Below are 13312 nucleotides of genomic sequence, written 5' to 3' on the forward strand. Positions count from 1 at the left end.
AACCAAACAAAAAAACCAAACACCAAAAAAACAACTCAGCCTGGGTGGAAAAAACAGGATAAAAGACTCTGTGTTAATACCAACCAGGTAATAGCAACAGTACTGATTTACACTGCCTGAGAGTCGAGCTGTAAATCCAGTAATGCAGGCACCTCTCTGTAACAGTGAGGCCGCCCATGGCTGGTCCTCCCTCCTCTTGCTCATCCCCTCCCTCCACAAGCTGCCAGCATTTGGCACAACACAGGTTATAACCCAAAGTGACACTTGCTTAGTGACTAATGGCCATCCCTTGTGACAGCACAACCCTGAGGCATCAAGAAGGTGAAAAGGAAAAGGTAGATGTTCTCAGCCCGACTAAATAAAAATGTAACAGCGCAAAATTTTTTCTGGGTTTATAAACAACAAAGTAATGCTGAGCAGTGCCCACTTCAAATGATGCTGTAGTGCTTGCCACACAATACAACGCAATAGTTTCAGTCCCTTAGGGGTCATCTTCAAAGAAGGAATTGTTTCTCCAGCTGAACAGAAACTCTTTCACCACCAAGCTCCACGCTGGTAAGAATACAGCATTGTTAGTAGATATCCCATCCACCAGTGCCCCTAAACATCTATCAAAAATACCTTTCTATTTCATTTGCCTCTGACAGAACATCATGTCTAAAATCAAGGATATGGCTGAAATTTTCCCCACACCTAGAAAAGATTCACTGACTTAATTTTTCTTTCAGACCCTTAATCTACACCATCTTCTCACTTACCATAGGTCATGTTCCCAGATGTTAGAGCAACATCTGCCTGGTTTGTGCTTTAACACAAATGAGTTAAAGAACGATTACTCGTACTCAACTTGTCTAGATTCTACTATGCTCAAGTTCAACTGTTCAGAAGCCATGAAACAGATCTCTAATCAAGATTTGTTTATAAACAATGAAGCTACTTTTAAAAAAATGGATGGGGATTTTTACTTATTGTCTGAGTTAAGAGCTTTACCTGTTAGACTTGCTTGCACATGAAATTGACATTTGTACTAAAACCTTCACATGGCTGAGATCTGTAAAACATTTGACAGCCCTGAGAGAGCTGAGGGGAAAGGAAAAGGAGGGAATCTCCCAGCTAGGATATGATGATGCCCTCCTGGGGTCCCGCTGCCCCTGGGAGGTGTTCCCAGCTCTGCTGTGCCCAAGACATCTCTCACAGGCCCTTGGAGCTGGCAGCCCAGCCCAGAAGATGCACAAACTCCTCAAAGCCACATGAGCAGCTGCAACACCTACAGGCTGATCATTCCTGACACAGCATTTCAATTTATATCCATTAGGAAATTGCAAGGCAATTTTTTTCAGCATACCTGAGAGTTAAGTAAAACCTTCAAACACCATGAGTCTTATGATGAAATTAGCAGGATTTATTTTCCCTGCTGCCCACAAGTTTGCAGCAGCAGGGCTGTGACAACAGCCTTTAACATCTCAGGGACAGTATGCAGCCAGGCTTTGCATTATGATCAAATTATTCCCTGTTCCCAAAGAACACAAGAGCTCCTGAGCACTGCACGCAAATGGAAACCACTTCAGTCCTACTAAATATTGTATAAAACATAAACCATTGAGTATGAGCCAAGACCTGTCCTTCTCTTCTACTAGGTACCGAACAGAGAACACAAAAAACTCCTCAGAGATTTCACCTTTATTTTAGGAAAGGCACTGACTAAGCAACCAATTGCTGTCCAGACATTATTACAGGATAAACAATTTCCAGTTTTCACAAACCAAACTATGCATGACAGAGCTGCACTGTAAAGTATCAAGCAAGCCATCCTATCCATCACTTACTTTTCAGAGCGGTTTGGCTTGTTCTGTGATACCATTAAAAGGTCAGGTGTGCCCTTGGATGTACTCAAACTATTTGCAGTGTAGGACACTGCACAACCGTCCAGAGGCAGAACTGCATGAAGCTGTAATAAAAACTTCAACAGAATAAATGGGAAACCTGTATAATGCAGATCCTTCACTTGCTGGCCCCATCCCTTTCTCTTGCCTGAGTTAAGCTGGGTAAGCTCTGAATCTTTTAGATCCTTTGGCTAATGACTGGAATGTCCTGAATGCAGGCAAACAGAGTGGTGGGGCCATAGGGTACAGAAGCACAGCCTCTCTACAGAGCTAAGTGCTGCAATTCAAAAATATCTCACCTTGAAATTAAATGGGATGGGACATAACACAGGTTTTTGTTTTGTATGTTTTTAAAAAGGTCATTTCTCTCATACAAGTCTTGAAGCAAGCCTTCACAGGAACATTATTACACTGTAAATTGCTTAACCAGTCAAAAGCAGTGAAATATTACCCTCGGACTGCCATCCTCCAACTAAACAGGAACATAAATCAGCATGACTGTTGCTAGTATCACACAAGGCTAAGACACTGGCTGATCCCACCAGGCTTACTTTCTAACCATTGGTTGCCTTGGGCTCTTTACTGTATAAATTATCCAGAACCATTAGCATTCTTTGTTGTTCCGATGTGATTGGAAGACTCTAAAGGATATTTCTGCATGCTGCTTAAGCAAAGGGTAAGCTTTGTGCAGTATCATGTGATCAACAAAAAAATCCCCAAGTACTGCCTGCTTGTGGGTGGTGCAGAGGAACAAGAAGTGACTCACAACTCATAGTGGAAAATTTGGGGGGAAAATGTTTTAAATAGTCAGGAAAGTACAAAATGGCCAACCACAATTATTGGACTTCCTACGCCCCATGTACTGGGTAACAAAACCATGTCTTTGATGTGGGACAACTGATGCCCAAATGTATGAGAGTTAAGTGAAGCAATTCCTAGGTTTTGCTCCATTCTCCTACTAGAGAGGGCCTCTACCTGTCCTGAATCTGCAGAGTCCTAAGGAAACTCAGAAAGAAACTGGAATAAGCTACCAAATTCCAGTCTGATGCGAAGGGGTGGGGTGGGGGGGGGGGGAGAACCCAAAAAAAGCATCTGGTGGAGCAAAAGCTCTCTATTTTCTCTCACTCTTAAGAGGCAGAAATAAAATGCTGAAAGAAATCCATATATTTGGGATTAATAGACAGATATTTATCCATGTGCCACTCTGGTTGCTGAGAGATTTCCTCTCTACAGCAGTGTTGTATAAACAATAAAGCATTTTTGTCCACAAAGCAATTGTCTCACCTCACTGAATCAAGAGCCTCTCACTGCTGTATCCCTTCTATATTGTTCTAATTCTGAGTTGTGAGGAAGCTCCCTCACACAAAGACAGTGCATGGATCTGGTTGGGCACGCTATTGTTAAACTTGAGCACTTCAAGTACAACGTGGGCTTCCTGCAGCATGAGTAGAGTTAGCTGAGAGACTGCACATTGTAGCTCACAAGCCATAGGTAAATATGGGCTGAGGGGACAGCTCCTACAATTAATTCCTTACTGCTACGGTCATTTTCAGCTGGGGCAGAGGGAACCCACCCTGACAACATTACAAACCTGCACATAACCTAAACAGCAGGCAAGAAAAATATTACTAATTCAGGCCAGTTTCAAACAGCAGCATCTCAAAATTCACCTCAAAGACAGAAACTTCTTTATACTGTCCTTTATCCTGGAAAATGATTCAGAAGATCTATACATTCACACAGAAAAAATACCGACAGTGTAGATGGCTGCAGCAAATGTACTGCAGCATGTTAAGAGTCTCCTAATGTGCTGGCTAGAACAGAAGGCAGTGGGTTTCTCAGTGCTTTCATCATGGATAGTACTGCCACAGCAGAGAGAAAAAGAGGAAAGGGCAGGGAAATGCTGACTCTCGCCCAACCAAAGGATGCACATATGTTAGAGGAGATCTACATGTCGTTTAGGAAGCACATGCACTGCTTCTCTGAGCATATGAAGATTATCCAATCCCCCCCTTAGGGGGATTTCACAAAGGCACACAGAAATACTACATGCCCAGGTTTCTGTAAAGACAACTGGCTCCTTGATATGTTCTTGAAAAAATTATCATAAGATACAGCCAAAGACAAGAAATCGTGGCAGGGCCTTATTTCTATGGAGCAGAGTACAAGATGTCATTTATAAGGACATATCCTCAGAGCTGCCAAAGTAGCTGGCCTCTTTATCTGTCATTATGCCACAAACCATAACTATTTTGCTTTATACCTTAGAGAGAAACAGTAAGCCTGGAATCACACGGAGGCTCCTGACCTGAACAATGAGCAATGCAGTGCCTACTGAATTTTTCAGATCCTAGTTTGCTGAAGGGTTTTCTGCAGCTAAATCAAATCTACAGCAGAGAAAAACCAGGCTCTGTAATCTCAGCCACGTATTTCCCTAACAAAAGAAAGTTGCTAATAACAGACTGTTACAGCTCAATTCTGTAAAACAGCTCACCGTTAGGAAAAAAGAGAAACACTGAAACACCTTATTTCTGTAACATTATCCCAAAAATGGATGTTTCAGAAGCCAGACATGTGACACAGTCCCAACACAAAGAAAAAAAATCTGCCTCTACACACATCCCTTTTAAGTACATGTATGTAAGACTAAACTATTATGCTATGCTTTGCTATTAAACCTACAAGAAAGCTCAGCATTAAACCTCACATGATGGTTACAAACTATTTCCAACTCACAGACAGTTTGCATATCACAGCAACATAAGTGGGAAATGAATGCACACCTTCTGCATCATCACTGCAATCAACTAACCTCCAATTAAACATTCAATTGCTTTGCAAACCCCACAACCGTGGTTACAAATGCTATTTTACAATGTTAACAAATTACTCCGACAGCTACCAAGTTACAGGCAAGAACAAGCTTTGATACTTCAATTGCAAGGTAAGAAAATTAAAACAAAAGAATCCCTGTTCAGAATTTGGCACAGATCTAGATACCTTTTTCTTCCGATCCCGGGATCTTTTCCTGTGTTTTCTTTTTTTCTCAGTTTCTTCCTCAGCATTTATTTCTAAATCCCTGTTTTTCTTTAACTGTGATGCTGCGTGAGCCATAATGCATTAAAAATCCTTTACAACAATGCTCCCTTGTAAAAGGTGATTTCCTCGGGCACCTTTAGCCAGCCCTTACAGCAAATGTTCCAGTGATTGGAAAGAAATCTGTGACCAGAGCCAGGAACACATTCAGGATTCAGAGATCTCGCAGAAGCTTGCAGTCACTACAAAAACACATAGTTGCAGATTTCTTCCTATACCTTTCTGCACCTGCACCTTTGTAAAACAGTGCAGCCATCATAATGCATTTAACGTAATGAAAAAGACAGCTGGGACAGAGAAAGCTGTATTATGGCTGTATCCCCTGCCACCAGCTGGAAGTGCCTAAGTGACTCCACTGAAGGGGGAATGCTGAAAAGGAGCGCTTTCTATTAAAAAAATTCCAGAACAATAACATATGCTGCATTGTTTTCTCATCACTAATCTTCAAGCACGTTTTTAAAACCTATTAAAAATAGCAGTGCTAATGTTGTACGTCTCTCAGCTAGTTTTGTGTAGTAAGCCATTTAACCTATAACGAAATGGAGCAGCTCCTACTTTAGGTTAACTGCTGATGGTGACAAAAAAAATAAAATAAAAATTTCTTTCTACCATGGAGACTCTGACTGCATTATGTAGAAAACAATGCATGCATTGCCATATCTTAACAGTGTGTCCTTTATACCCATTTTTCAATTCCAACACATTTTGTGAGAGAGGATTACAGAAAGCCCTGTTGTATTTTTTTCCCCCTCTTTTTTTTTTTTAAACATACTTATTACAACACATCATACTGAAAGAAAGATGCAATCACACTGGTGTGTGAAACAGGCATTAAATTCATGGGAGATTTTCTGGCACCGTTCATTTACGTGGTCAGAAAGGGAAATCGGCACTATTTCCATGTAGTTGGAAATGTACTTTTAGGCTTTTATGTCAAGGCTTGCTTCAATCATCTTACTATTTTTGCCACCTGAGTCCTCAATGACTGCAGCTTTTGAATATTCATTATGGGAGGTAAAATAGCAGCAGTATTAAGGCCCGCAGGAGGATCTTTTACTAGGATGAACACAGAGCAAGCATCTAGTAAATATGGAACCATATTTTTCTGCACAAATACGAACAATCAGCAGCTTGCCTCAAGACTGCTGTTTTTAACCTTTCCCATTGTTCCTAGTAGCATGTTTCACTGTAATGAAGATTAGCAGTCTAATCTCTTTCAGATAAAACCCCAAAGTCTCTCCAAGTGAAACCAGAGTATTTCACATGGTATTAGCACTTCTTTCCAGAAGGAAAAAAATCAGATTCTGTTGTAAAAATGAAGTTAAATTTAAATTCGAAGTGCAACTAGCCAAATCAGGCTGCATCTTCTCAGCGCAACATAAAACCCAGAGATGTCTCACACGGTTGTAAATATTCTTCCCCTGAACTTGAGAGACATTTTCTGAATTCTCGTTGCTGAGGCCCAGCAAGCAACATGCTTTAGAGTTTTCACATAACATGGCTAAAAGAAAAATAGTATTTTAAACCACCAAAACAGAAACTGCTTTGAACACATCATATGTTGTCGAAAAGGCAGTACATAGTGCACTGCCTGTCTCCTGTTCCCAGGCTAGGAAACTGGGTTTAAAAAGTTGATTTTTTTGGAGTGACTTTAAAGAAATGCCCAAGGATGGAGGCCACAGTTATGTGACCTTAGGGATTTTTCTTCCTGCTGCAGTAAAATCACAGGTTTCTGTGTGCATCCAAAGCTCCTATACACCACCTATAAAACCTATACACCAGCATGTACCTCTCCATACTCCCCCTCCACCACTGAAAGACCTCTGAAGCCTCATATAATGCCACTTTGGAAAGCTGTGGGAAGAGGAGTGCTGCACTTGGGCAATGCCTGGTTTTGAACTGGAAGCAGCAAATTCCCACTTCTTGATGTTCTGCAGAGACTTGAGTAAACACGTTTCTAGAGATGCAAAGAGTACGCCCCAGAGATGCTTTGAACTGCAAGGCACAACTGCAAGCTGTCAAAGGCCACTCTCAGGCAGGCACCTAGATTTTGGCCCAGCTCTCCAAGGAAGCCCACGGCAGCAGTGAGGAGACTCTGCTCTAGCACAGGAGCCCTACTAGAGAGAGGAGCTAGCCAGGCTGCTGATTTATGGGGGCTGAAGAAGGTACTTCAAGAAGGACGGTGGCCAAACTATCAAGTTTTGGCGGGAAATGGAAGACTGCCTCGTGCCTATTAAAAAAAATAAAATAAAAAAAGGCAAAGAAAAAGCACCCAAAGCTTCACTTTCTAGCCTGCAAGCTGGCTGCAGGACCTTGGCAGTTATCCTCTCGGAAAGTCAGTTCTCTCTCTGTAAAATAAAGTTGATGTTAGTTCCCCTGTCTGACATAACGCAGTTATTAGCACAGAAGTGCTTAGAAAATACAGCAGAACCAGAACTGAAAGTGGATTCAACAAAGTTCAATAGAGGTGGATCCCTCTTATTCCCAGCACATTTCCATCTGGATTTGAAAGACTCATGAGTCTTTGCCTTAGGAAACCAACTTTATTTGAGCCACACTTGAAGTGAATGCTGCTGTCATTCACCGCTTGCTGGCTAATCCTGTGACGTCCTATAAGCCTTTTAACCATACTAGCCTGTAATTTATGCCTAAATAACCTCATTAAATGAAAATACAAATGATGCATTATCAAGTGTTAGGTGTTAAAAATACTTGAAGCATACTTTCAAAAATGTTAGCACAAAGAAAACCATGCACATATCCAGCTTAAAGCCCAAGTGCCACCTTATGCACAGGTTGTATTCTATGAAGGTAGAAAGCAGCCCAAGCTTTTATTAATGAGAATAATGCTAAGAAATGAGGATAATAAGTGAACTCACCCAATCCCTTGAGATATGCATAAATTGAAGGATTTTATCTGTCAGCCAAGACTGCTTCATCCCAAGGATCTTTTCAGCTAATTAATCAATTGGACATAACATGCAGATGTTTTTATTATGTGGATTACAATCCTTGCTTCAACTAGAGAGTCCAAACTCCTCCAGAACTAGATTTCAGAAAGAGAAAATGCCTTTTCAAGCTAGGGTTTTGAGAAATACTGTTTTAGCTAGTAAAGCAATGATTAAAAAAAAAAAAATCAGCATAAGAAAAAAAAGATCCCTTATAGTTAGAGAGACACTAACTAGGGAGATTTTGTGTAGCTTATAGGCTGGGATAGTCTCAAACAGAAAAGAGGTTACAAAAGAAGTGTGAGTAAAAGATTCAGACCTCTGTGGAAGAGTGACTGTGTATGTACAACTCCTGGTTTTGGGGAAATGGTGAACCGGCACCTTTCACTGGAAGGTGACAGGGCACTGCCAGATGAAAGCTGGATGAAGTGTGAAGGTTTTCATGCCAGATATGTCATAACTCACTCCAAGGGAATTGGGTACTGGAAATCTTCATTAAGTGCTTCTTTTCAGACTTCACTAAAATAATTAAGCTATTTGATTTCACCCTTAATTACAAAGTTAATGAAATGCCAATGAGTGTTTCAGCACAATCCATAGGGTCCTGATAAAGAATGATAAACTGTATCTTACTTGAACAATGGGAAATTTACACTTTCTGTTAGCACAAGGATAACGTCTACTTAGCTTCATCTGCTCACAAAGTCATAGTAATAATGGCTGGAAGTGATTTTATCAACCTGAAAGTCAAGTGTGTCATTTGGTTTAGTTTAAGATGCTAGTCCCACTGTTAAAACTAGATTCAAGAGACTGCAAAACAGCATTAGCATATAACATTGAGATGGATTTGGAAAAAACCCACAAGTTATAGGGGGAAAAGATGTTCACAGTCTAATTACTGGTGTTAATTCATCAATTGGTCAGCAGCTTCTAGAGCAAAGATAGTACTATCACTTTTACAGTTCTTTTAAACAAATTATACAGCCCTAGAAAAAAAAGATGAGACACTCATGAAAACATTGGCTTATTGAGAAAATGCCAAAAAATAGCTCTATGAAAATCTAAGTGTTTTTAGGTAAGATGGAACGCCATAGAAACATTCAGTATTTACACTTCTCAGATCACTACGGATCCAAAAAGATTTTTAATCACACACAGTGCTAGAAGGTCACTATGAAAACTTTTACTGGTAAGCAAAGTATGCTACATTTTCCCAAAGATGAAAAGACCACTATAAGTAGACTAGAAATAGAAGAGAGTAAAGGAAAGGAAAACACATGGAGAAAAAGAAATCCAATTCTTACTACATTACTCTTAAATTCTTAATTTCTGAGGTTTCTGGTGCAGAACACATGCCCCTATTGCACTGCTTTGGATTATTTCGTTGAGTAAAGCAATAGAAATGAGAAGGGGGAAAAAAAAGAAGAACAAGACTTACTGGAAATAATAAACCAATTCATGAAAATAACATTCTGGGAGAATACAAGGTAGAAGAAATAAAAAAAAAATTATTTGTGAAAATAAGTTTACCATAAAAAACTTTCTAACGAGTCTCATAATGTTCATCTGCTCATGCGTTAGACTAGCAGGCCTTGTGTCTCAAAATCAAACAAAAAGTACCAAACAAGACTAAAAGCTTATTTAGCATTTAATTTTACTTTTTAGCTCCTGTTCACACATTTGATGTCCAGGATAGGATGGACCCATCTCCAAACACGCAGAAAATCAAGGCCACTAAGTTGTAAATGAATGGAAAATAAGAGAAGTTAAGGCTTGCTTGGCTCTTCTGTGTTGTTGCATTGAGTTTCTCCCACCACCTGCTTCTTCTAGCAGAATTCTATTTTGGCAATAACAATCCCAGAGAAACTGGGGAAACATGACAGTCAGAAAGGAACGCATGCACTACACAAAAGAGCAGGAAAATACCTAAATTGTACTTTATACACCACTTTTACAGTGATAACCCCCTCAACTTCTTTGAATTTATAGTATAAAATGTGGAAATGCACTGAATTATGTTCTGTTTCTTAATTGACTTCTTTAGGGCACAAGAGCTTAAAAAATGCTTTGGAAATGACACAAATTCAGGGATGCAGTGATAAAGGCCAGAGGCTTACTACTTCTTAAATGACCCTTCTTAAATTTCCTACTGGAAATTCAGGTAGAAATGATAACAATTGTAAAAACAAAAACAAGCAAACAAACAAAAACCCAAGCCCAAACAAACCACCACAACAACAAAAACCACAACTAAGCCAAACCTCAACCCCTCCCCGAAACACCCACACAGAAAACAATCATAGAACATGTTTTCCACTAAGGACTCTCCAGACACATCACCTGCCCTCTGAGCTGAAACAAGATCAAAGCAGCAGCCACTTTTGAGCTCGTAGAATTAAGTGCAAAATTACTACTTCCCTATGTAGGGATGACACTTTTTGGCTTAACTGATGATGTTACACCTGCTGTGGTCCAGCTTACTCAGAACATGAGGATGGCTGTCACGTCTGTGAATTTTAACTCCAAGCTGGAGGCATGAAAATGACTACAGGTTTTTGTTTGCCCTTAAGACTTGCACTGTAAATCCAGACAGTTCAAAGCTGACTCAGGGCTCACTCAATCCATGGTTTCAGGGGCAGGGGAAATGGGGAAATAAATCTTCAGCTGTCCCAGGCCACCACGCAAGCATGGTGAATCCTCCTGCAAACAAACTGGGAGAAGGGAACAATGTGCTCATGCAAAGGCAGAGGAGGAAGGACTTCAGAAGACTGAAGAGCACTCAGGACCTGGAGATCACCAACCCTGTCTTTCAAAACAGGGTTTTGATTTTGTTTGAGGCCTACACAGAGAAAGGGAGCTCACGGTGACAAATTAATAGTAACTCTTCTGTGAAGATGGTGTAAAGAGTTTCATCTCTGACTCATAACAAACTAAGAAGAAGGTACCTATGTATCTTATTTATAGAGGCACACTAATTGCAAGATAGATTTTGTGTGGGTTTGTGGATGGAATTGCCGAGCAGCCCAGAAAACTTACCCAATGCAAGGAATACTGGTGAGAAAAAGATATATAACCCCTAAATTGTTGCTGAGCACACACACCAAAAACTTTCTTCCCATTCTTCCTCTGCCAAGAAGAATATTGCTAAAACCCTACATTTACTGGGAGCCACTGAAAGTGTAGCAAGCACACACTTTTGAAAAATGCCTTTGTACTTTTTTTCCCCTGCAATTCAAAGACCACACTACAACCAGGGCTGAAACTCCCATGGAGAGCGTCAGCGTCTTAGGGACGCTGATGAAGATCCCTAGGAAATGGCATCGAACTGGTTCCACACATCTTAAGGGGTAGAAGTTCTATCCCAGACTGACACTAGAACACAGTGACATAGCTTTCAACCCTCACTTGGAACTACTGAAACTGTACATTCAGAATACTAACTTCCCTCCGATTCCAACTTTAATTATTTCTCTTTGCCTAGTCCACCACGCTCTCCTAGCTACTGCAAGCCCCAGTAGGGCGACCAGGAGGTCAGCGGAATGGTGCTACAGGGCACCAAACTGAGTTCTGATCTCAAAATTTCCTTAGATGTATCTGCATATTACACCAAGAGAGCCAGGAAAAGCTACCCCTGTATATACAGGAGGTAAAAAAATAGGCAGGGTTGGAATCAGCTTTGCACTCCCACATGCAGAAATTGAATGCTGTCTGTGATGTGATAGGAGGATCAATCCTGTCCTGGTGAGCTTCAAAAAAAGAAATGCAAAATGCCATTCATCAGGATTTTATGATTCAGCTACAAACTTCACCATGAGTGGTCAATTAATCACTGCTGCATCTGTTAACTTCTGCTCCAACACATGAAAGCAATCTGCTCACACATCCAGCAAACACTGAGCCCGAGCTGGGGTTTCCTCCAACATAAGGAAAGCAGGTATCAAGGAGGAGGCTCTCAGAAGCTCCTCTGCCAGGTCATCCAGTCCCCCAGATACAAGATGAGTTATTCCCTGCTCATCTCCGATGGAAAACTCCCTGTCTCAGAGTGGTTTAAAAATAACCCAAAACAGCAGCAGAAAATGTCTTTGTGGTATTTCAAGTTTCTCAGCATTGAGTCCCCGCCTGCTGTCTCTTTTCTGGAGCAGCAGCAGTCTCATCATAATAAAAGCTACACGAAAAGCTTTTATTAAAAACCACTGCAGAACCTGCAAAGGTGCCAGGAAGCAAATGTGCCTAAGCAAATGAAGCTACCAGAGAGTGGGATGGCACCAGTCACAAATAGATGCAACACCTTTGCCTGTAGTTAGTAGATCACTTTCCAGTACCCTTTACTTCGTATTCATTTATTTTTGTTAGGTTTGGGTCAAAAATGTATACTTTAGGCTCAAAGAAATTTTGACCAAGTGAGCCTTTCCATGAATGACTGCACAATGAGCATCCAGGGGCGTTAGGCCTCTCTGCCTTAGCAAGATACTGTGATCATGAAAATATCATTCAACCTTCCCTACCTCTCCAAAAAGAGAAGTACTTTTAACTGTGGACAATGCCAGCACTTCATCACCTTCTGAAATAGGTTATTCTCCCCCACCCACTGCCAACTGACTGACCCAGTGCCTGCATATTTTCCTGTTGCCAAGCTCTGTGCATTAGGAGCAACTTACTTGTTTTATTTTGAAATAAAAAGTTGCTGAATGAGTGTAATGAAGGACCCATCTGCAAAGGTCACAAGAAAGGCTCTTGGAAGTTTCCAGCATTCCTCAGCTGCCCCAAGGCTTTCAACAGTATAAACTTTTTGGTTGAATTTCTGTGGCGCAAAAACGCAGAAATTTTAAGAAAGGAAGGAAAATGGTTCCTCAGCTTGTTTGTAGGGTAGGTGGGTTTTCTCATTTTTAACATCCCTGAACTACCTGTGTATGTAAAAAATCTACTACTAACATGCAATACTCCTAAGACAAGGACAACAGGTACACGTGAGCCAACAAGGAGAGCTGCAGTTTCAGTTCCCTCCCTGATCACTGCCACACTTGAGTGCTGGACCAAGGCTCCCTCAGCAAGTACAGAGGACATATTTACTCACTCTAACTGCAAACTTCCCATTTTAGCCAAACCAAGTGCAGAATTTTCAGTGAAGACACCAGTCCCTGCCAGTGTACACACCATTTCTTAACCTTTAAGGAAATATTTGAAATGAAAATATAAAAGCGAAAAAGAAACCTCCAACCCACTCCAGCATAAGAAACTCATTTAACTAGATTCCTTAATTATTCATTATTCTTTTTCTTATGTTGAAATGACCATCTTTGCCTCATTCCCAAAGGATTGCCTCCATAATTAAGTGAGGGAATCATTAAAATCTTAACATGCTGCCCGAGTGAGATTTTAGTGCTT

General features: G+C 40.7%; 1 protein-coding gene across 38 annotated transcripts in view; it reads right to left on the minus strand.

Annotated features, from left to right (window-relative positions):
* Positions 1-13312, minus strand: part of ANK3 (ankyrin 3) — a 255966-nt gene that overhangs the window by 190394 nt on the left and 52260 nt on the right. For 11 of the 38 annotated variants that reach the window (XM_032116022.1, XM_032116002.1, XM_032116019.1 and 8 more), the window contains exon 1: positions 4884-5316. The exons of 1 other annotated variant lie outside the window; for it this stretch is intronic. In XM_032116022.1, coding sequence (XP_031971913.1) covers positions 4884-4997 — 114 coding nt within the window. In that variant the 5' untranslated portion in view covers positions 4998-5316. Of the gene's footprint in view, positions 1-4883; positions 5321-13312 lie in introns of those variants that run through there. 26 more of the 38 variants (XM_032116005.1, XM_032116003.1, XM_032116001.1 and 23 more) reach the window with 11 other exon arrangements.

Source organism: Corvus moneduloides, chromosome 8, assembly GCF_009650955.1.
Source record: "Corvus moneduloides isolate bCorMon1 chromosome 8, bCorMon1.pri, whole genome shotgun sequence".
NCBI lineage: Eukaryota > Metazoa > Chordata > Aves > Passeriformes > Corvidae > Corvus > Corvus moneduloides.